Source organism: Pteronotus mesoamericanus, unplaced genomic scaffold, assembly GCF_021234165.1.
Source record: "Pteronotus mesoamericanus isolate MK-2021 breed Mesoamerican mustached bat unplaced genomic scaffold, CSHL_Meso_final contig_164, whole genome shotgun sequence".
In the NCBI taxonomy this organism is placed as follows: domain Eukaryota; kingdom Metazoa; phylum Chordata; class Mammalia; order Chiroptera; family Mormoopidae; genus Pteronotus; species Pteronotus mesoamericanus.
In genome coordinates, this window is record NW_026555065.1 from 30,879,224 (window position 1) to 30,904,758 (window position 25,535).

General features: G+C 35.3%; 2 protein-coding genes across 2 annotated transcripts; one reads left to right on the forward strand and one right to left on the reverse strand.

Annotated features, from left to right (window-relative positions):
- Window positions 1–135: 135 nt before the first annotated feature.
- LOC129064087 (olfactory receptor 4F17-like) lies at window positions 136–5,082 on the reverse strand. The gene is made up of 2 exons (XM_054565166.1): window positions 4,159–5,082; window positions 136–153 (listed from the first exon to the last, which is right to left on the reverse strand). The coding sequence occupies exons 1-2, from the start codon at window positions 5,071–5,073 to the stop codon at window positions 136–138; spliced, it is 933 nt and encodes a 310-aa protein (XP_054421141.1). The 5' UTR covers window positions 5,074–5,082.
- Window positions 5,083–24,063: 18,981 nt separating this feature from the next.
- On the forward strand, window positions 24,064–25,000 carry LOC129064088 (olfactory receptor 4F6-like). Its single transcript, XM_054565167.1, is given in 2 exon segments — window positions 24,064–24,401; window positions 24,403–25,000. Coding segments are annotated over 2 exon segments (933 nt in total). The 5' UTR covers window positions 24,064–24,066.
- Window positions 25,001–25,535: the final 535 nt, after the last annotated feature.

Here is a 25,535-nt window from a genome sequence, read left to right on the forward strand (position 1 = left end):
GTTTAGTTTCATAAAAAGATTTTCCTTATACTCGGGGTTTTTGGGATATCCGCTTGTATTTTCTTTTTCTTAATCGTTGTTCAATTACAGTTGTCCCCATTTACCCCCCATTGCTCTCCTCTGCCCTACCCACTCTTATTTTCTACAGTGTATCTTCACGTTTCACATTTGGAGTTTATTATTGCAGTTTATTCTTATGTATGGTATGAAAAATGAAGTCTAATTCACTAATATTTTACTTAGAGTTTTTGCCTCAATCTTCATGGATAATATTGGTCTATAATTTTGTTTTTGTACTATTTTAATTTAATTTGGGTACAATATTTGCTCTTGTTTCATGAAAAGAATGGGAAGTAATCATTTTTAAATCTTAGAAACAATTTATTTTATTTAAGCATTTAATTTCTATAAATTTCTTAGATTTATTTGTGAACAAATTAAACTTGGTGTGTATGTGTGTATGTTATAATTCCCTCATAAATATCTGTATATTCTATGAAAATTGTTTTTTTTAAGTGTTACATTTCTACTGGAGTGAGTAGTGATAAATGTATTTTCATAGAAATTATTCATTTTGTATATAAATAATGTTTATATTTATTTGTACAGATATGTACAATATTGTTTTAAATGACTATTTGCTTATTATCAATAATTTTATCCTCTTGTCATTCATTTTTGTTTTTTCTTTCTCTTGTTTCATTCTTGATAAAAACTATAATTGTCCATTTTGTAGATTTAATATATGTATTTGATGAACTTTTTCTTTATTTTTTAAATTTCTATGCTATCCTGTTTTTCTTCTCTTGTGGTTTTTCTAATTTACTTTTTAAATTTCTTCTTAAATTTTTAAATAGGCAATTTAATTCATTTCTTTAATTCTTTCATTTTTTAAATTAATAAATGTGTTTAAGGCTATAAGGTTTCCTTTGATTACTACTTCAACTATCATCTCAGATATCTTGATATGTGCTGCTCTATTATCACTATTCAGAAAATTTGTATTTTTCTCTGTATTTTCACTTTCATCCTAGGGTTGAGAGCAGGCTTCTAAATTTCAAAATAGATGGGTTCTTTCCTTTCTTTCTTTCTTTCTTTCTTTTTTTTCCTTTTGTTTTCTTTCTTTAGTCTTTCTTTTTGTTTTTTATTGGTATTTATTATTCCCATAGATGTCTTCTTATACTTTTATTCTTTTTTCTTTTTTTAAAAAATTTAATCTTTATTGTATTTTTTCCCATTACTATTTGGTTCCCTTATGCCCCCCTCACCCAAGCAATGGACAATAGTGTGATGATTGCTGGTGGGCCCTTTGTTTCTAAAATTTATTTTCAATTTATAGTTTGATTACATTGCTATCAGAAAATACTTTTTGTAGTATTTTTACATTGTGATACTGATGTTTTCTTTGAGAATTAATAAATGATCAAATTGTGACTGTTCCATGTACACCTGAGAAGAAGGTATATTTTGTGTAGTAAATACACAAAAGATGAAGAGAAAGAAATGGAAGCAAACACTACAAAAAATCAAGTCACAAAGGAATACAGCAAGAGAAGAAGAAAGGGAACAAAACTACGATACAGGAAACATTAAATCAAATGAGAATAATTGGTCCTCATCTGTCTAATGTAAAAGAATGAAATTATTTAATCAAAAGACCCACAGTGACTGAATGGATTAAAAAAAACCATTAGACTGTTAAGTTTTTGCCTTAAACATCTTTTATCCAGCTTCAAATTCATTGTGTAAACTTGGGCATATCATTCAAAATCTCTGGGCCTGTTATTAAAATGAGTTTACTGTATCAAAATCTCTCTAAAAAATTTCTAGAACTCTGAGCATGATTTTCACCTTTATGTGAGAGAAATGTCCCAGATTAGGTTTTATTGAGGGTGCAAGGAAGAGGGAAAGAAGTGGGTAAGAAGACTGGCTTGGGGAAAGTATGGGGAATAAGATCCTCAAATAGAGAGACTAGATTAGCTTAGAAGATTCAGGAGAAGGACTTAACCCTTATAACTCTAGGTTGTATAATAAAACAATATTATTCATACAACTCTTCTAAATTTACACTGACCTCATGGAATCCTTCCATTTTTCTTAAAGATACACATGCAGTTGAATTATGTTTCTTACTAATAGAAGCACCTCATTGCTATAATTTGTTTAATTCTGCTAATATATTCCATTTTTTCATTCCATCTATCTTCATAATTAGAAGAGACAACAGCAATTTGTAGGGCAAATAAGAGAACAGATTTTCCTTTTACTTGCACACTTTTTTGTAGCATAATATTTCTAAGAGAATGAAATATATACAATTTTTCCTCCATAGTAAGCCACTTGGTAAATTAAGAGCCATTTATGAAAATGATCAGAGACAGGTGAAGATATCTAGAAATGCCCAGCCTGAAATTTGAGTACTGAGACTAACTCATAGTTTCAAACAAGAATTTGAAAATAACCTTCTTGAGTTAAAGACTATTGTCACAATTTCTTGGCTCACTTATCTATTTTTGCTACCTCATTGAGTCTAAAGGTGATTATTTAAAAAGAATCATAGTAACACAGTTAAATAAGACAAGCTTGTAAAATAAAAATCCATGGGTTAACAAGACAGAATAATTATGATTTAGGTTTTATAAAGGGGGATAGTTGATAACACTGATGGCCAATTTTGGAGAAAATATAGGAGAAATACCTTTATCAATAATAAAGTTTCAGTTCTTATCATTTATCATTTTATCATGCATCTTTTATTACCATGCAGAAGTTAAAACTGAACTGAGTTGTCACAATTCATATTTCTTCAGCTGCTCAGAGAAATAAAATCCAAGTGATCTCTCAGTTCTGCTCCATGACCACTAGACTTCCCAGGTTTTACCTGAAAAATTGTCAATTGTTTTCTTTGTTCTAAGCACCCTAGCTTAAGAAGAGGCATAATAGATAATCTGAGTTCTGAGTGGGGAGCCTTCCTCTAGGTAATAAGTTCCTTCAAATACATTTAGAATTGTAGATACTTTTTTTAAATTTATTTTTTCAAATACATTTGTCTCTGCCTTCCCCCCACCACTTTCATTTGCTCCCTCACCTCCCCACTCCCCCCTCAGTCCTTTCCCTTTGGTTTTGTCCATGAGACCTTGTAGATACTTTTTAAAGAGTGAATCAAGCCAGTCAGTGAGAGGCAAATGCCATATGACCTCACCTATAAGAGGAATCTAATGAATGAAATAAAATAATAAACAGAATACAACCACAGGCGTGGAAACATGGAATAGAATGAAAATGATCAGAAGGGAGGAAGAGGAGGATAAGAGTGGAAAGAAGGGAAAGAGACTAGACAAAGAACATGTATGAATGAACCATGGACGACAATGTGGGAATTAACTGTGGGAGTAGGGGGTGAGATGGGTGGAGGGGGACAAAGGGGAAGAACTGGGACAACTCTAATAGAATAACAATAAAAATGATTTAATAAAAAAGAGTGAATCAAGAGATGCTTTAAGGAAGACTGCAAAAGCAACAAAAACTTGCTCTTGGGAAGAATGGAACACAGGTACATTTTACATAATGTAAAGTACTAGAGACTATTTGTAAGATAACATTTTTGAAAACTCATTGACAACAAAGACAAAAAATTCTTCAGAGTTGTAATATAGTGCTGCCTTCCTATTTATCTAACTTAAAGTACAGTTAGGATGAGAATTGTTTCTTCCTTCATTTTAATGTGTGCTGGTTTATTTAAACTCTGTTTATCCATTGGATCCACATAATTTCCATAAGAAATATTAATTGATTTCTAGTGATACTTTTTATCACTATGACTATAGTGATAAAAGGAACTCATATGTATGTACATGTGTGTATTTATATACACATTGAAAACTGAATATAGCCATTGATGGTAACTACAATTTATGTTTATAGGTTACATTGAAATACATAACACTATGTTTTATAAATAACAAAAACTGCTGTAATGGACAATGAAACCTTTGATTTAGTACCTCTTTTTCCATAGACTTCTAAATTTTTCAAAGGCAGCAATTAAGTAGTACACATTCTATACTGTCTGTGGTGGTCATGAAGGTCCTTTTGGTTCATGACATTCATCTTATGCTCTTGTCAATGAAATCTGTCACATCATCTCCCTAGACTTACAACTTGTCCAGTCAGTCTTCTCATTGCTATTTTCATATCTCTGTTCCTTAAAGTATAAATGGCAGGATTTAAGATAGGAGTGACAACAAAGTCTACAATGGAAAAAAATGTATCCAATGACTTGGTAGGGAAAGGCCACACATAGAGAAACATGCATGGAGTGAAAAACAAAACCACTACTGTGATATGAGCTGACAAAGTAAAGAATGCTTTGGACAAATCCTTTGAAGAATGTTTTCTGACAGTGACCAGAATAAAGATGTATGACATAATTAAGAAAAAGAAGGTTCCCATAGATATGAAGCCACTGTTGGCAATGACCACAAATTCTAGTCTATAAGTGTTCATGCATGCAAGTTTAATAATCCTAGGAATATCACAATAAAAGCTCCCCACATAATTAGGGCCACAGAAAGGTAAATTTATGACAAAAACAAACTGAGACACAGCATGAATCACTCCAATGACCCAAGAAGCTACTATCAAAAGCACACACATTTTGGGACTCATAATAGTTAGATAGTGGAGGGGTCTGCAGATTGCAATATACCTGTCATATGCCATGGCTATGAGCAGCGCCATCTCCACTCCTCCCATGACATGAATAAAGAACATTTGTATCATGCAACTGTGGAAAGAAATGATTTTACAATCACTGAAAAAGTCAGATATCATCCGAGGAACTGTGGTAGATGAAAGGCCCAAGTCAATGAGTGATAGGTTGGCCAGCAGAATATACATGGGGGAGTGTAAGTGAGAATCAAAAATCACTGTGAACACAATGAAGAGGTTTCCCAGGATAATTCCCACATAGAATAAAGAAAAGAGAAGAAGAAGAAAAAATTTAACTCCCAAAGATTGTGCCAGTCCCAGTAACACAAATTCAGTTACCACAGAGCCATTTACTTGGTCCATTGGATCATAAAGAAGGGAAGACTCTGAAGTGACCTGAAAGAAAAGAAAAAAAAAAAAAAGGAATCAACTTTTAGGTACTGAATACAATGTGTTAAATGTTGATCATTTAAAATTGGTTAGTAAGGGGAGCCAAGATGACAGGGGAGCCAAGAGGCAGAGGATGTTACACTCACCTCCTCCCAGAACCAAACTGGAATTACAACTAAAATATAGTAATAAAATTACTATAATAAAATTTATATAATAAAAATTACAATCAGCCTGAATAACCAACTGAAGACTAGCTGAAGTCTTATAACCAAGGATTTACAGAAGTAACCACATCAAGACTGGTAGGAAGGGTAGAGATGTGAAAAGGGCTGGCCCCACAGCCATGGCTCCCACAGGTGGCTGATGAGATTCCGAGGACTATCTCAGCTGCAAAGGGCCCCTCTGAGAAGCATGGGGTCTCAACCACAAGCCAGGCTCCCCACCCAGGGCATCAGAGCCAGGAAGAAGTGTCCACATATCTGACTGAAATTCAGTGGGGATTCTGTCCCCTGGGGAGAGAAAAGAGTCTACTAGAGACACAAGCATTCTCTTAAAGGGCCAGTACATATAATCTTGTTTGCAGCTCTTTACTCTGGGCTCCAGAAGAGAGAGGGTGTAGCAGACTAGAGTTGTGGGAGGAGAAACTGGGGTTTGTGGCTCTGGAGAGAGAGCCAAAGGGAAAGCCACTAGGATCCCTGGTGGATATGAGAGATGTATAGTCCCTGTCCTATACTGTAGAAGTCATCTTTCTTGGGTGGAGCACTCTCCTCCATATGGCATCAGCCGTGGAGAATGCAATAGCCACAGCTGCTGGAACACCAGTTGCCCCATCCTGGGGAGCTTATACACTGCTAACAAGTTAGCGGTCTGGGTCAGGTTGTAGAGGTCTGGCCAGACTCAGAGGGTATCAGTGATTGAGTTGTGTGGCCTTGGGGTAGGGTGTCATTTTTCCCACTTTCCCGTAAACCTGACTGATGCCTCCACCTCACAGGAGATTCATTAGTCCCACTAAAAATAAAAACTGCTAGAAATGATAAATGAATTCAGAAAAGTAACAGGATACAAAAGAAATATCCAGAAATCAGTTGCATTTTTATATACTAATAATGGACTATCAGAAAGGGAAACTAAGAAGACAATTCCATTTACAATTGTATCCCCAAAACTAAAATACCTAGGGATAAATTTAACCAAGGACATAAAAAAATGTGTACTCAGAAAATTATGACATTGAAGAGAGAAATGGAAGAAAATACAAATAAATGGAAGCATATACAGTGTTTATGGGTTAGGAGAATTAACATCATTAAAATGTCCCTACCACCCAAAGCATTTTATAGATTCAATGCAATTCCTATCAAGATACCAATGGTACATTTCAAAAAGCTAGAAAAAATATTCCAAAAATTTATATGGAATCACAAAAAAACCCAAATAGCCACAGCAATCTTGAGAAAGCAGAACAAAGTTAGGGAAATCATGCTATCTGATATATTTATATATTTAGATAAGTGAAGAAAGCCCTGCCCACCCTTTGTGTTACAAACTTCTGGAATTAATATATATCATTGTTGAGGAAATCTTTATGACCTGAGAGTGCTTGTTTGGAGATGAAGACAGCACACTTGGTTTTTCTGCCTTCTTAGGAAACACTGGTGACTTTGTGAAGCTCCCAGGAGTACTTCAGAGCTAGATCTTGATAGAATTTGTCATCTCTCCTGTTGGAGATTTAAATTTTGTTATTTAGGGGAGTCATTCAGGGACTGCAAAGATACATCTTTAAACAGAACATGTAGATACATATTAAACAAAAAAGGTGATCAGAATTATAGGTTTGTATAGAAGCAGAAAGTAACTTTGGGATTACCTCAGAGTGTCTTCATTCTACAGGTAGAGAAATAACCCAGTGAGGATAAATGGATAGCTAGTGTGTGTACAGCAAAATATTCACAGTGCCAGAACTAGAAGTCAGCCTAGTTTCCAGTCCAGTGTCTACTTCAATTGTACTCTACACCTACTTAATAGAGAAAGTCATGAGAAAAAGAATTATTTATATTTTTTAGGATCACAGTAACCTAATTGGAAAGGCCCTATTTATGACTGAGTTCCTACTTCATTAAAAATGAAATTGGCCTTCTATTCCTAAAAAAATATACATTTAGTTTTCATTGAATATTGCTCTACCCTAAACCCTTACCTATTCCTTCAAACCACCTTGCCAATCCTTGAAGGGTCCATTTCAAAGCAATAGCCACCAGCTCCTCTGTACCATTCCCTGGCATGGGGTCAGAATCTTTTTGTACCTGAGCATATCCTCTCAGATTAGGCATTGGCTAGAGCCTTCAAAGGTGGAGGCAAGTAGTACTGAAGGAGAGGGAGCCACACCAGAATCCCAACGGTCATGGATTGAGATTCTTTTCTTGTGATTTAAACATAATTTTGTCCTCAGATAGGGTGGGAATAACTGAGGCCAGACGGCTGTTTTACAAAATGGAAAATAAAGTTTAAAATTAGTTGAAGAGCACAAAAGGAAGAAACACGTGAATTGAAAAATCTTTACATTAAGGAGATAAATTAAAATTATCAAAAATGTGTGTGTGTAGAATTAATTTTATAAGACAATACAATTCAATGATTGAAATTCTAGAATAGGAGAGAGGTGTTATAGAATAAAAGGCCAAAAATATTTCAAAAAGGAGACAATTTTTGACACAAATATTTTACAGAAGAGCAGAAATTAAAGGGGAGTTGAGGGAGATAGAGAGAGGGAAGCAAAGATGACAGGAGCAGTTTTGTAATTTAAAAGCATCTTTCCTACCTGCCTGTTCAGTCAAAGGATGTGCATTTTTAGGAGAAGAGAAATTCAGAGAGCTGTCTTCATTTCTGTAATTAATACCTCCCCTGCCCAAAACAAAGCTACATATGAGATTCTTGATAATGGAAAGAAGCTAATTAGTGGTACAGGAGAGTAACCCACTGCTCTCATAGAGACAACCAATACGCAGCACATTATTAGTTTCTCTTGAGAACTAAACCATTGAATCACATCAATTTTCCCAAGAGAAAAATATTGAAAGAATTGCTTGGTGCCCCTGACACATATGGTTTATGGATGAGAAAATTGAATCCCAGAAAGATGGAATGATTTGTTCAGCATTAGGTAGCTATGCTGAACAGGTTTCATTATTCTTTTTTATCTTTATTTAAAAAAATTTTATTGTTTATGCTATTACAGTTGTCCCACTTTTCCCCTCCTTGCTTCCCTCTACCCAGCCCAACTCTGACTTCCATAGTCAGTCCCCACACCATTGTCCATGTCCATGGGTTCTTCTTATATGTTCTTTGACTAATCCCTTCACCTTCTTTCAGTCAGTCACAATCTCTCTCCCTCCCCTCTTAGAGCTGTCAATCTATTCCATGATTTTATGTCTCTGGCTCTATTTTGCATATTAGTTTATCTTGTTCATTATGTTCCTCTTATAAGTGAGATCATATGGTATTTGTCTTTCTCTGACTGGCTTATTTCACTTAGCATAATAATCTCCAGTTCCACCCACGCTGTCACAAAAGGTAGAAATTCCCTCTTTTTTTCTGCTGTGTAGCATTCCCTATTCTTATTTAGTACTTATTTCCCCTATTTATTCATTACTTAAATTTCTCTTTAATTCAGTGAATTTTCAAACTGTTGTAAAGCCAATAGTTTTATATTCGATTTTTATATTTCCATACTAGAGAACAATTCTAAAAGAGAAAGATGGAGTAATTAACAACTAGTATTCAAGGGAGAGGTTTGTCTTTGTCCATGTACAAAGGATCCATGGACAAAGACAATGTGGGGGGAAGATTGAATGTGGGAGATAGGGGTGGGAAAGGTGGGGAGAGAAATAGAGGAGAATGGGGACAACTGTAACTTCTCAACAACAAAAAACAACTAGAAATGACTTCAAGATGGCCGAGGAATGAGTGGAAGTCACACTGACTTCCTCCCAGGACTACTAAATTGTGGAAAAATCACCTGGAAAACAATGGAACAATAGTGAAAGAGGAGCCTTAAAACCTTGGACAGACACAGGAATTGGCTTTAGCACAACCTAACTGGTAAGGAGTGGGGTAGAGGCTCAAGAAGGTGGGCTGGGCACCCACGGGTGGCAGCGCCAGAGGAATACTTAAATCACCAGTTGTATCCCTGTGAGAAGAGCAGGGTCTAAACCATAGGTGGGGATCTCCAGCCTACAGCACCAGAGCCCCCCCCCTGAAAGCACACAGACAACAGCCAGCTGCAAAAAGTGTAGAGGAGCTCTCTGCCAGAAACAGGTGGCTGGAGACACAAAGAGCCATTTAAATGCAAATATTTGTAGTAGCAGCAGCTTACCCTGGGCTCCAGCAAAGGTGGGGCAGAGTGGCCTGGAGCCACCTGAGGAGAGACTGGGGAGGGAAGGTGTGGGATAAGAACTGAGAAAGTGGTTGGTGGGGTCCCGGTGCTGACTCATCCCCCACTCTGCAGCTGCCATCTTGCTTAGGCAGACCACTTCCCTGAGTAGCAACAGATGAAAGGACACAATAGCCCTGCCCTCAGGAGGCTCTGACCATGCCCGGTGTTCTGCAGCCCTGGGTGCTGAGTACAGAGCAGCAGTCACAGATAGTAGAAACCAGGCTGAAGAGGATGCAGAGTGGTCTAGAGACACTTGAGGAGAGTCTGGAAATGGAGGTCTTGGGGAGAGAACTCAGGGAGTAGCTGGGGGGATCCTGGTGCTGACTCCTCCCCCAAAGAGCAAAAGCCATCTTGCTCAGGAAGGCCACTCCCCTGAGCAGCAGAAGTGTGAAAGGACATGATAGCCAAACTCCCAGGAGGCTCTGCCCCCACCTGGTGACCCACAGGCCTGGGTACTGAGTACAGAGCAGCAGCCACAGATAGTAGATCTCTGGCTACAGGTAATGCAGAGTGGTCTAGAGGCACTTGAGGAGAGTCTAGAGACAGAGGAATTGGAGAGAAAACCGAGGGAGTAGCCAAAGGGATCCCGGTGCTGACTCCTCCTCCATATGGAAGCAACCATCTTGTTCAGGCAGACTACTCCCCTGAGTGGCAACAGCTTGAGAGGACTCAATAACCCCTCCAAAAGGAGGGACTCTACCCCACCCTGTGGTGCCTAAGCCTGACTGCTGAAGGCAGAATGACTAGATTAACAACTGGAAGAGACAGGCATAAACAGTAGATTCATGTAAGTCTCTTAAAGACTGTCTAAGGTCAGACGGAGTCAATAGTTGACATCATCAGAGGAAGACCCAGAGAGAAGAAGAAAAAAAAAGCAGTCTCTTACCATAGAAGTTCATACCACAGAGTCAGGAAATGAAGACAGATCAATTTAAGAAGCAGAAGCAAAAAAGAAGAGTCTCCCAAATAATGGGAAGAAAAAGAAACACCCCACAATCGAAGGGAAAGGATGAATCCCCACAAAGAGAACTAAATGAAAGAGAGCCAAGTAAACTATCAGATATTGAGTTCAAAACAACAGTTCTATGGAGCTCAGTGAGCTCAGTGAGCTCAGAGAATTAGAAAAAATTACAGGGAAACTATGAGGAACTTACTGCAAACTATATCAGCATGAAAAAGGACAGAGAAACTATCAACAAGAGGCAAGAGGAAAAAAGAATAAAATTTCCAATTTGAAGAACACAGTAGCAGGAATCAAAGCAGGCTATATGAAGCAGAGGATTGGATCAGCGAGCTGGAAGATAAGGTAGAAAAAAATCTCCCAGAATGAGCAAGAAATTGAAAAAAGACTCAAAATGAATGAAGAGACTCTTAGGGAAATGCAGGACAACCTGAAACATAATAATATCCTTATAATAGGAATACCAGAAGGAGAAGAAGACGAGCAAGGGATAGAGAACCTGTTTGAAAAAGTAATGATGGAAAACTTCCCTAATTTGAGGAGAGAAAAAGTCACACAAGTTCATGAAGCACAGAGGGTCACACTCAAGAGGAGCCCAATGAGGTCCACTCCAAGACACATCATCTTTAAAATGGCAAATATCAAAGACAAAAGAGAGAATCCCAAAGGGAGCAAGGGAGAAACAGGTAGTAACATCCAGGGGAGCCCCAATACAGCTAACAGCTGACATTTCAACAGAAACACTACAAGCCAGAAGGGAATGGCAAGAAATATTCTGTCATGAAAAGCAAAGGTCTGCAATCAAGACTGCTCTTCCAAGCAAGGCTCTCAATTAAAATGGAAGGTGAAATAAGGAGTTTCCCAGACAAAAGAAGGCTGAAAGAATAGAGCTCTACCAAACCAGCATTGCAATATATGCTAAAGGGAGTGGCTTAAGAAGATGAAGAAAAGGAGTGAGAAAGAAAGGAACACAAGTACAAAGGGAAAGAATGAATAAGTACCTATCAATAATAACTTTATATGTAAATGGATTAAATGCTTCAATCAAAAGACATAGGATAGCTGAATGGATAGGAAAACATGATCCATACACATGCTGCCTATAAGAGACCCACCTCAGAACAAAGGACCTACAGAGACTGAAAGTAAACGGATGGAAAGAAGTATTCCAAGAAAATGGACCGGAAAAAAAATGCAGGGGTAGCAATACTTATATCAGACAAAATAGATTTCAAAACAAAGGCCATAAAATAAGACCCAGGAGGACACTTCATAATACTCAAAGGAAGAATCCATCAAGAAGATATAAACATTGTAAACCTATATGCACCCAACATAGGAGCACCCAAATGTATAAGGAAAATTTTGTAGGACTTAAGAAAGATATAAACAGCAACACACTGATAGTAGTGGATTTTAACACCCCACTGTCAACAATGGATAGATATCCCCCCCTCCCAAAAAAAATCAACAAGTGTATAGCAGAGCTGAACGATGCATTAGATCAAATGGACTTAACTGACATATATAGAAACTTTCATTCCGAAGAAGCAAAATACACGTTCTTTTCAAATACACATGGAACACTTTTAAAGATAGACCACAATGTAGGGAACAAAACAAGCCTTCACAAATTGAGGAAAATTGAAATCATAACAAGCATTTTCTCAGACCACAAAGCCTTGAAACTGGAACCCAACCTCAAGGAAAAAACTCAAAAACATTCAAACTCATAGAAACTGAATAGTATGCTACTAAACAGTGAATGGGTCACAGAAGAAATCAAAACATTTCTGGAAACAAATTAAAATGAACACACAGCAGTCCAAAGCCTATGGGACATAGCAAAGGCAGTCCTGAGAGGGAAGTTCATAGCAATAGAGGCCTACCTAAAAAAGTTAGAAGCATTTCAAATAAATGACCTAACCCTCCAGCTTCAACAGCTTAAGAAACAACAACAAACAAAGCCCAGAGCAAGCAGAAGGAAGGAAATAAACAAGATCAGAGCAGAATTGAATGACAAAGAGACTAAAAGAACAATTTGAAGGATCAACCAATCTAGGAGCTGGTTCTTTCAAAAGATAAACAGAATCAACAAGCCTTTAAGCAGACTCATCAAAAAAAAAGGGAGAGGACACAAATAAATAATATCGGAAAGGAAAGAGGAGAAATAACAACTGATACCACAGAAATACAAAGGATTGTAAGAATTTACTATGAACAGTTATATGCCAAGAAATTTCAAAACCTTGGTGAACTGGACAAATTTCCAGAAAAATAAAGCCTTCCAATTCTGAATGAAGAAGAAGCAGAAAGCCTGAACAGACCCATAACAGCTGGTGAAACTGAAGCAGTAATCAAAAAACTCCCAGCACATAAAAGTCCTGGACCAGACAGTTTCACAGGAGAATTTTAAAAACACTTAAGGAAGAGCTAACCCCTGTCCTTCTCAGACTATTCCAAAAATCCAAATTGAGGAAGACTCCTAAACCCTTTTTATGAGGCCAGCATCTTAATCCCAAAACCAGATAAAAACACAACAAAGAAAGGAAACTACAGGACAATATTGCTGATGAGTATGGATGCTAAAATCCTCAACATAATATTGGCATACTGTATCCAGCAATGAAAAAGATCACCCAACATGATCAAGTGGGATTCATCCCAGGGATGGAAGGATGGTTCAATATTCACAAATTAATAAATGCTATACATCACATAAACAAAAGGGAAGACAAAAATCATATGGTCATATCAATAGTTGTGGAAAAAGCATTTGATAAGGTATATCAGCAATTTATGAAAAAAAAAAACAAACACTCTGCAAAGTGGTAGTAGAGGGGGTATACCTCAACATAATAAAGACCATATATGAGAAACCTACAGCCAACATCATATTCAATGAGCAAAAGCTAAAAGCTTTCCCTCTAAGATTGGGAACAAGACAAGGATGTCTGCTTTCACCACTTCTATTCAACATAGTATTGGAAGTCCTAGCCACAGTGATCAGACAAGAAAAAGAAATAAAAGGTATCCAAATTGCAAAGAAGGAAATAAAACTGTCATTGTTTGCAGATGACATGATAGTGTACGTAGAAAACCCTATGGATTCCACCAAAAAACTATTTCGTGTAATAAGTGAATTTGGTGAAACAGCAGGATACAAAGTCAGTATTCAGAAATCAAAGGCATTTTTGTACACCAACAATGGAATATCAGAATCATAAATCAAGAAAAAAATTCTATTTGCTATAGCAACAAGAAAAATATAGTGCCTAGGAATAAACCTTACCATGAGGTAATAGTCACTTTAAATGTAAATGGCTTCAATACTACAATAAAAAAGTCAGAGCATAGCTAAATGGATAAGAAAACAAGACCCATATATATGTTGTCTACCAGAGACACACTTTAGAATGAAAGGAACACACAGACTACAAGTAAGTGCATGGGAAACAATATTTCATGCAAATAGAAATAAAAATAAGCTGGGGTAGCAACACTTTTATGTGACAAAACAGACTTTAAAACAAAGGGTATAGGGAGACACAAAGAATACTACATAACAGTAAAAAGAACATTCCAACCAAAGTATACAAATCTTTTAAACATTTATGCACCCAACATAGCAGCATCTGAATTTACAAGGTAAATCTTGGTGGACATAAAGGAAGAGATTGATACTAATGCAGTCATAGTAGGGGATTTTAACAGCCCATTATTTTTATTGTTGTCATTATAGTAGATATTCACAGCCCCCCCTCCTTTGTTCACCTCCACTCTGTGCCCCCTCTCCTCTAGCTATCGCCATATTATTCGTGTCTGTGAATTATGTACATATGTTCTTTGGCTAATCCCTTAACCTTCTTTCATCCAGTTCCCCCAACCTCTTCCTCTCTGACAGCTGTCAGTCTGTTCCACTTGTCCATGCCTCTGTTTCCATTTTATTCATCAATCTATTTTGTTCATTAGATTCCACATATAAGCGATAACAGATGGTATTTATCTTTCACCAACTGGCTTATTTCACTTAGCATAATCTCCAGGTTCATCCATGCTGTCACAAAAGGTAAGATTTCCTCCCTTTTTATGGCCACATAATATTCCATTGTGTAAATGTACCACAGCTTTTTACCCACTCATCTACTGATGGGCAGTTGGGCTGCTTCCAGATTTTGGCTGTTGTAATAACACTGCAATGAATGTAGACGTGCATATATTCTTTTGCATTGGTGTTTCAGGATTCTTAGGATATGTTCCTGGACATGGGCCTGCTGCGTCAAAAGGCTGTTTCATTTTTAAATTTTTGAGGAAACTCCATAGGGATTTCTACAGTGACTGCACCAGTATGCATTCTCATCAGCAGTGTACAAGGATTCCCTTTTCTTCATATCTTGCTAATACTTGTTTATTGATTTAACAATGAGATATCACTCCACACCTGCCAAAATGAGTTCTATCAATATTCATTTTTGTATTAATTCTTCCAGTGACAGATAGCTCATTCCCTAACCATTATAATGAAAGCTGATATAAGCATACTCTGTTTTTTCATTCATCACAAATTAATTAATTAATTACATTTTTAGATATATTTTCATCATTTTTGAGGGACTATTTTCTATTGTTAATTACTTATTTTTTCATTTGCTTTGGATAAGATTGACTTTAAAAATTATTTTTTACTTGGTGTCCTCTCTGTGCCTGTGAAGTTTTTAAACAATTAACTTACAATATTTCTCAGCTATTTTTAAGATCCTCAGATTAGGCATCATGAAGAACTTGGCATAATATTTAGTAACAGGGAGAGCGCCGAATCCTAACCACTAGACTGGAGAGCATCATGCTAAGCGAAATAAGCCAGGGGGTGAAAGACAAATACCATATGATCTCATCTATAAGCGGAACCTAACCGACAATGCAAAGAAGCAAGGAAAATATGACCAGCAACACTGAAAGAAAAAGAAATCAACAGAGACAAGAGGGAAGGGGGGAAAGGGAAAGGGAAAGGAAGGGTCAAGTCAAGGAACATATAGCAAGGACTCATGGACAAAACCAAAGGGGAAGAGCTGAGGGAGGGAAGGAGGGTGGGGGCAAGGGAAAGAGGTGGGGGGGAGGCAGAGACAAGTGTATTTTAAAAGTAAATAAATTAAAAAATAAATAAATAAATAAAAATATTTAGTAACAGGGAATGATTAATAGCAAATTCAATAATAACATTCATGTTCATGTATTTCAGTTGATACTGGGTGTTTAAAAGAAATTCTTATGATAGCTTTCTTATTTATTCTTATTATAACTATTCCCTGTTCATTGATACTAATTTTAAATGTAACATAGATATTCTACTGCCTGGGCATAGTTAATCTCCTTTAAAGATTCCTCAGCTGTGCTTGGTTGCATAAACATCTTTTGTTCTCTTTTAATTTTACTCTGTACCAAACATTTAATATTCTATCTTTCTTTATTCCATGGATATTCCAAGGCTGATTCTCAAGATGAATGGATTGAGGACTTTTGGCCACCAAAGTATCATGTGTTTACTGAGAGCTGATGTTTGTGCTGAAGCAGCTCTTACTCTAGTTACATCCCAAAATAAACACAGGGCATCAAACTTGAAAGATTTTAAAAAATGATACAGGCATATCAGAAGATATTACTTTCTGATATCCTTTTTCCTTCTTTCTTTTTTTTTGGTCAGGTAAGTGAATAGATAGAACTAAAGTTGGGAGTTGGCTACATGGGTTGTTCTATATGTCCAGTTTAAACCCTGTTTATTTATTTTTTTTATTGTGTCAGGATCACAGCATATCCAGGAGGGATGAGAATGACTTGAAGAGCTGATTATTAGGTGAATAGCTTTGGACTGTGCCTTGATGTTTTTGAAAACTCATTAAGACTAGAGCTGCCTATTTCCTGCCATGTCCCATACTTTTGGTTTAGATTAATTTTGTTGGTTGTTTATATTTATTCAAGAGTATTTTAAAGAGCACTAAATTTTCTTACTCCAGACTTGATATTATATTGTCCTTGAAACTGTAGAAAAATCTAGAGGTATTTTGGTATTCATGCTTGTAGATTCACGTGCATAGGAATGGGGAAGGGGTGGGATAATATTCCACCATTTTGGGTTTAATGAACACTCTTAAGAAAAGAAAAATGTGTTATGAGCGTGAATCTCACTTGATAGAAATATACTTTTTAGATGAGATAATCATACTTCAGTGCCTTAGAAGCTTTATTATTCAGGTGTAGAGAAAGTTATTTGAAGTTAACAAATTAACAAATTCAAAATTATTAGAAAAGTATCTATACTTTCACAGAGGGATTGATTTGTAGAAGATGGATCACAGAATCTTATTGGACACAGTCAGAGTCATAAAGAACTGAATCAGTAGGGGAATGTGGAAAGGACAGAAATGAGAGAAGCTTTCTGTGATTCTTCCTTACTGCCAAGATTGCACTGTGATCTTTGTAATATTGTGCTTTATTCCTTTTTGTTCTCATAGAATTAATAAGAAGAATGAACAGAAACTTTGTTTCTTCTGGCCAAAATCATAAAAGTTCAATATGCACATTTGCCATAGATGTTTCCAGACTTTGGGTTTTTTGCTTGGAAAGACATTAGACATGTTGATAAATGTTTGTTTCATATTTGTAATATTTCTTCAAGAGCATGAACAACATATTTGGGTATTATTGAGTAGATCATAGGGTTTAGTGATATTCAAACAAAGTCATCAGGTAAAAATCTTAAAGAATACATTTGACAATGACTTCAAAGTTTTTAGAGTGGTGGATTTAAAATAAATGTGTAAACTGACATTAAAAAAATAATTTTCCAAGAGACTGTTTCAATTGGTTGGAAGTCACAAATAACAATATAAGCATGCCAAAGTTAGTTTCAGAAATCTGTGGGGAGTGAAAAATTGAAAAGTATATTTGTTTCAATTATTTCTAACCTGTATTAAAAAGATAATGGTGTAATAACAAAGAGAAGACTAATCTAAGGATTGAAAGACAAAAGGTTGTGTATGCTTTCATAAACATTTTGATCACTTTGAACTAATCAAGATTAGTAGAAAAAAAGTAATGAATACTGTATAATAGTGACAATTTTTATTTACATTTGACAATTTCACTTTTTATTGGAAACAACTTTCATATGTGGAAATAGCCAACAATACAAATAATTTACAAAAGAAGTATTCACTGAGATGATTATATATATATGTATATATATATGTCAGAGTGTGTGGGTGTGTGTATATATATTTATTTTCAATAGGAGAACATGGAAAATAAACTCAATTCAGGTTAGAGATAGTTTAAAAGATGAAGGAAAGTGCTTGAGGATATTAACAATGACTGAGGACTACCATCACAACATTGCTTGTATGTTGCCAGTAACACTCAAAGAAGCAAATAATGCGGCTCTGAACTGCAGTGAGGAGTGCTTTAGGTTGTGAGGTCTGGGAGGTTCCCTGAATTGATAGAGTTCAGAGATGAATCAACAAAAAGGAATTAAAATTGTGGAGGAATCTGAAACATAATATAGTGTGCTTCCTAAAAAATAATTAAGACATAAATATTTAATAAATATTTAACCAATAAATAACAAAGCAGAACTCACCTAGACAGTGGGGTGCCTGGAGGGACTGTTGGGAACCAGTCCTACTGTCTGTGTATTCCATCTTTTCAATGACATAAATTTAGACAGTAGACCCTGATGGCAGCCTTTTTAGTGCATGTGTTCCAACAGGGCTGCACACTTGTTAGGTCTCTCTATCATTTCTACCTTGCTTTTGCATGCTATTCTGTGGGAAATGATGCTAGATGAAGTCTCTTATATGATTTTGTTTTTATTAATTGCACTTCTTTTAAACTTGTTGGAGACACTATATTGGCTTCTGATAAAGTGAAAGGGAGGTTGTGAGGGATTAATTCACCCTGCTTGATCCTTAAAGCAATTTTTTAAATTGAATTTGTTGGTTGATAAAACCATACAGGTTTCAAGTGTACAACTTTATAACACATCATCTGTATACTGCCTCATGTGCTCATCATCCAAAGTCAAGTCTCTTTCGTCTACCACCCTTTATTTATTCTCCCTTTACCTTCTTCTACCTCCCCACACCTTCCTTTCCCTGTGGAAATCACCATACTGTTGTCTGCATCTTTTTTTTTCTTAATCCCTTCACCATTTCATCCAAACTGACAACCCCACCCTCTGACAGCAGTCAGTCGATTTTATGCACCTATGAATCTGTTCCTAATTCGTTTGTTAGCTTATTTTGTTCACTAGAGTTCACATATGAGTGAAATCACATAGTATTTACCTTTCTCAGACTGGTTTATTTCACTTAGCATGATATTCTCCAGGTCCGTCCATGCTGTCACAAAAGAAAAAATAAACAAATTGGACTACATCAAACTAAGACGGTTTTTCACAGAAAAGCGAACCACCAACAAAATGAAAAGACAATCACTAAATGAAAGAACATATTCACCAATGATACATATGGTACAGGGTAAATTTCCACAATTTGTAAAGAACTTTTACAACTCAACAACAACAAGAACAAGAACAACAACAGCAAACCCAATCCAATTAGAAAAATGGACAAAGGACCTGAATAGACACTTCTCTAAAGAGGATATACAGAGGGCCAACAGATATATGAAAATGTTCAATGTCACTAATCATCAGAGAAATGCAAAATTAAACCATAAGGAGAAATCATCTCACTGTCAGAATGTTATCATTAATAAATCAACAAACAACAAGGGTTGGCGAGATTGCAGAGAAAGGGGAACCCTCCTGAACTGTAGGTGGGAAAGCAGATCAGTGCAGCATTATGGAAAACAGTAGGAGTTTCCTCAAAAGTTTAAAGTGAAACTGCCTTATGACCCAGTGATTCCACTTCTGGGAATATATCCAAAGAAACCTGAAACTAATTTGAAAGAATATATACATCCCTATGTTCATCATAGTGTTACTGACAATAGCCAAGATTTGGAAGCAGCCCAAGTGTCCATCAGTAGATGAGTGGATAAAAAGCTTTGGTACATTTACACAATGAGATCCTACTCAGCTGTAAAAAAATAAAATTTTACCCTTTGCAACAGTATGGATGGATCTAGAGAACATTATGCTATGTGAAACAAGCTAGTCAGAGAAATATGAGTACTGTGTGATTTCACTGATACGTGAAATTTAATGAACAAAATGAACTAACATACAAAATGGAAACAGACTCATAGATACAGAGAATAGACCAACAACTGTCAGAAGGAAGGACGGTTGAGGGGCTGTGTGGGAAAAGTGAAAATATTAAGCAAAAAAATCCCACCTCTCATAGGCACAGACAACTAACTGTATGGTGATTACCAGAGGGAAAGGGGGGTAATGGGAAGTAGAAGAGGGTAAAAGAGGGATAAATGGTGATGGAAGCAAAGTTTACTTGGGGTGGTGAACATACAATACAATATACAGTTCATGTACTATAGAATTGTACACCTGAAACCTATGTAATTTTATTAACCAACGTCACCCCAATATATTTAATACTATATATAAATATAAAGGCTGTACCTCAAGATGGATCCCTTCATGAAAATTTTTACTATACTAATGGTTTTGAATTTTGATGAGAAGGGTCAATCTACTAATAAAATTTCATTTCCCATTTTCATTTGTGTTGCATTTCTTCATTTAACATGCTGCACATCCAAAAATTTCACATTATTTTGAAAAATTGATATGATTAATTAACAAATGTTGATTCTTTACAAAATACATCTAAAATGCAGAAATAAGGATTTTAGGAGGATAAAGCTTTGTATAATCAATCACATTTTACTATATTAAAATTATTTTTTTTAGTTTATTTTTTATTTTTTTGTTCAAATACATTTGTCTCTGCCTTCTCACCACCACTTTCCCCTGCCCCCTTCCCCCATCTCCCTCCCTCAATCCTTCCCCACTTTGGCTTTGTCCATGAGTCCTTGCTGTATGTTCCTTGACTTGACCCTTCTCTTCCTTAAAATTCTTAAAAGTTAGGCATTTGTTACTATGTCTTAATGTACATACAAACCAAATCATGTTATTGAATCATACTAAAGTGATATTTTTCACTTTGGGTCTCTGTTATGTAGATTTATATCTTTTTTTCTTTAGTGGTTTTAGAAACAGAGGAAGGGAGAAAAACATCAATGTGAGAGAGAAACATCAATCAGTTACCTCCTGTATGTGCCCTGATCAGGATCAAATCTACAGCCTAAGTATGTGCCCTGACCTGGATTGAACCTGTGACTTTTTGGTGTATGGGACAATGCTCCAAACAACTGAGCCACCTGGCCAAGGCTATACGATTGTTTTTAATAGCTACATAGTGGTTGGTGATATAATGCTTTATAATTTGATTTAAATTTCTGTATTAATTTATATTTTTGTTATTTATAATTCTTATTTAACCATTTGTTCAGTGTTAGGGGCCCTTGGACCTCTTATTGTTTAGATTTAAACATTTTAAATTGTAATAAACATTAAATTGTAATAAATTGTAATGTAATAAACATTCCCATTCTTATTGATTATGCATAAGAATTTTTATCATAAGAATTCTTGAACACAGTGGGGTTAATTTTTAACTCTTTCTCTTTCATTTCTTTTTTGTCTTGTCAGTTGGTTAGGAAAAACATACAAAACTGTTTTTTAGGATTGCATTTTCTTGATGATTGGTGAGGTTGAATATCTTTAGATGAGTTTGTCATTTTCATTTTTTCAATTGTCAGTTACTTGTTTGTGTATTTTTTCCCCTTTTAATCAAACTCCCCATTTGGAGTTAGGTCACTAACATATGTTTGCATAAATCATCTACATTCTTACTTGTTTACAATATTACTTCTTTTTCTCCCATTGAACTCTATCAACTGAAGTTAATTGATATTAAATTAAGAAATGCTGAATTTTGGAAAATAAAGAAAAGAAGAAGTAACAAAATTACTCATTTATTTTATCTTTTTATTCAGAGGAAATGATTGGTAATTTCCTTTTATTGTGGCATTTTTTCTTTATCTTTATAATGGTGATCATGTTGAATATACATTCCACATTTCAAAATACAAATTGTTTACTCTCTACACGTTATATGGTCAAAATATAAAAAAAGCTGGCAGCCTCTTGCGAGTCACATCCACTATCATTTGTCTTAATGATTGTCCCATTCTCTCTGGTTCAATTCTGCTCTATTTTTCCCAGTTATTCACTATAACATTATCCACCCAGTGCCCTTGTGGTGTGGCCTCCTAGCATCATCCCCGTAGTTTCCTTTTGACTCTAATACCTACTCCATGTCCATCACCCTTAGGATGCCTGTTCCTGCCTGGCCTGGATGTCCTCAAGTCTATTCTATGGTGCTCCTACTGGTTTATGCTATTTTCCTGCCAGATGGTGCAGGTTATGCCTAAGCAGAAGCCTGGGCATTGTGCTGTGTGGTGTAGAGAGAACTGATGGTATGAGAAAGAGTGGCTGTTGATATGGTGAGACCTGGAGGAAAACTCAGTGGTGGCAATGCAAGTGGCAAGACAGTGGGAAGCTCATAATATTCAATTCAGGTGTGGAATAGACTTTGATAATGTATGCTTGTGATAAAGGATAGTAGTTTATAAAATCTGGTAAGAAAAAACAAATTAATATATTTGAACTTGTGAAGTAGAAAATATTAGACTATTTTTTGATCTACTGAAATACAAATTTCATATAGTATAAACTAATACATATTTATCTATATACACACACCCAGATTGTTAATCTGTTGATTATCCTTTATTTCTATTTTCAAGTCTTGAATTTTTAAAAAATGTGTTTTATGCACATTTATTTTACAAGCTTCTCTTTTTAATTAAAGATTCATTATATACTTTTTCATGGCATTTTTCTATAAGTAAGATTAAGTGCTTTTCTTACTTGAATGTATTGTTGTACTGTACCAATTCCTCATTGATTTGATTTAGGTTATTTTAATTTTTTTCCTTTTTATAAATAATTGTATAACATTTGCCCCAATAGCTAAATATTTTAGCTAATTTGTTGTTATATCTTAAGAAAAATTTATTTTAATGGGAGTCTTTAAGGGAATATTTAATTATTACCTTAAGTTTAAGGGAATTCCCTTCAATATATATTTATATTTAAATATTTGATATAATCTTAAATAATCTTAAATATTTGTTACAATTTTTAAATTGTGTTCTGGAGAAGGCATACAAATGTGTACTCTGAATCATAGTATGAGAGGGTCTCTTTTCTCACAGCTTCATTCATATTATTAATTTTTAACTCTGACAGTTTTTTAAAACAAATGTACTAGTAATTCTATATAGTTTTATTTACATTTTTTAAATAGTGAGTTTGACTGTTCTTCAGATATCAACTGTTTAGATTTCTTATTTGGTCCAAGTCTTTATGTTCGGTTCATTTTAAATTTGGTTTATGATTATATTTAACAACTATTTCCCACATTTGTTTTTTTATTTTAAAATGTATATAGAAGATTTAAATCTTGAATCTGAAAATGTCAGTTTTTTTCCTGCATGTTTGAATGTTAGGATATGCTTTGAAAGAGTCTTCTCATACAAAGGATTTTCTAAAAATAAGTCAATATTTTCTATATTTTTATCTTTATTTAAATATCCATTAAAAATCCACTTTAGTTACTGTTGTAAAGTAAGGAATTCAATTTATTTTTGCCAAGTTTGGTAAGTTGTGTCAAAACCATTTATTGACAAATTATCCTTTCTGTACATTTGATATGATTCTTTGACAGACTCCTAATTGATCTCTCCCCTTTTCCTCTGGATCCCTCTATTATATTTTTCACTTTGCAGTTACTGCAAACTTTTTAAAGCACTAATATGATTATTTCATTGTTCTGCCTCAATGGCTTCCTATCACTTCTATGATACAGACCAAACTCTTTACACACCCTATATGTTTCTACCTTGGTCAGACCCTTATTAGTCTTCTTTAATTTATGCAAAATTGTTCTGTTTCTTCATGCTTCAGAATATTTCTCATGCCTTTCCCCAGAGTAGATTACTTTTCCTACTCTTCCTCACTTATTTAATTCCTATTTAGATTGTAGCACAGACATCTCCTTCCAGACCAGAGCAGATGACACTTCTATGAGCTCTTATAGTTTGCATAGCCCTTTGTTTTTTTTTATTTTTCAAATAAGTTATGACCATTATAATAATCTATTTAGACAATTAGTTATTTAATGCCTTGCTTCACAAGTAGACTACAAACCACACCAAGACAGGATGTTTGTTTTATTCCAGAATGTGGTACAGTGTAAGTGTCTAGGAGACCTTCCTGGTAGCTGCTCAATGAATATTTGTTAAATGAATAAACTACTGCATGACTTTTGAAAGGACTTTGTAACCAGGACTGAAGATTTTTCTTTAATATCAGATTTAAAACCCAGTAACAATTGCTTCTTTCAATAGCTGTGGTGCATTCCTTTATGATTATTTTTATTTGTTCCTTTCAGGTAACACAAAGTCAATGGATAAAGCAAATTACTTGGAAGTGTCTCAGTTTGTGTTCCTTGGACTTTCTATCTATAGACCAGTACAGTACTTCCTCCTCACCTTCTCTACAGTGTTTTATGTAAAAATTGTTTTAGGAAACCTCCTTTTTGTGTTTACAGTGACTTTCAACAGTAATTTACAGTCTTCCATGTACTTTTTTTTAGCTAACCTCTCATTTATTGATTTCTGTTTTTCTACTTTAATGGTTCCTAAGATGATATTTGACTTGTACACTGGGCACAAAACCAAATTCTTCCAGGGATGTGTTATCCAGATGTTTGGCCTTCACATCCTGGGGGGATCGGAGATGGCTCATTGTCATGGCCTTAGACTGATATGTGGCCATATGTAAACCTCTCCACTACCTGACTGTCATGAGCCCACAAATATGCTTGCTGTTTCTTTCTGGTGCTTGGGTTATAGGCCTCATTCACTCAGTGGCACAGTTAGCTTTTGTTGTTCATTTACCTTTCTGTGGTCCTAATGAGATAGATAGCTTTTATTGTGACCTTCCTTGGTTTATCAAACTTCCTTGCACAGACATCTACAGAATGGGATCGATGGTTACTATCAACAGTGGGTTCATATCCATGGGCACTTTATTCTTGTTGATTATCTCATATATTTTCATCCTGGTCACTGTACAAAAATGCTCTTCAGATGGTTTTTCTAAGGCCCTTCCTACTCTTTCAGCTCACATCACTGCGGTGGTTTTGTTCTTTGGATCATGTATCTTTATTTACATGTGGCCATTTCCCACAGTGCCAGTGGATAAGTTTCTTGCCATTGTGGAATTTATGATTACACCCATTCTGAATCCTATTATCTACACATTGAGGAACAAAGATATGAAGATGACAATGAACAGACTGAGTATTCAACTCCTTAGTTTGAGGAAGATCTATTAAATAACTCACAAGGGCACAAATTACTTTGTAAATTTTAAGCAACTTCAAGTAATGCAAATGCTTAAATAATTATACAAAACTTGTTTTTTTCCTAAAGACACCATTCATAATATTCAGAACAGATAATTTAATATGAAATTAAATTGAATTATCTCTCTTTAAACAAGTTTTTTGGCAGTTGAATTATAGCCCCAGAAAATGCTTATGGGAAGTTGCTGAAACATAGATTATAGACTTAGAATCTGCTGAAAGTATGACCTCAGAGATCAGGCTGCCTGTATTCAAGTAAATTAATTTAGAGCTAATATATTCTAACTTTTGAGGCAATATGAAACGTACAACTCTCCTCTGATTTAAACCCAGGATATGAATAATCAAACTCATATTTTCTTCTGAAACACAAAAGATGTGTCAGAGAGATTTTAAAATCTGGAAAAAAGAACAGAGTGAGACATGTGGAATAGACACAACAAATAAGTTAGTGCAGAAGCTTTTTAATTTAATGAAGTCCCTCTTTGTTTATTCTTTCCTTTGT

What these genes read in the sequence shown, in the direction of transcription:
- LOC129064087 (XM_054565166.1), bottom strand. Translation starts at nt 5,073, where the DNA reads ATGGACCAAGTAAATGGCTCTGTGGTAACTGAATTTGTGTTACTGGGA.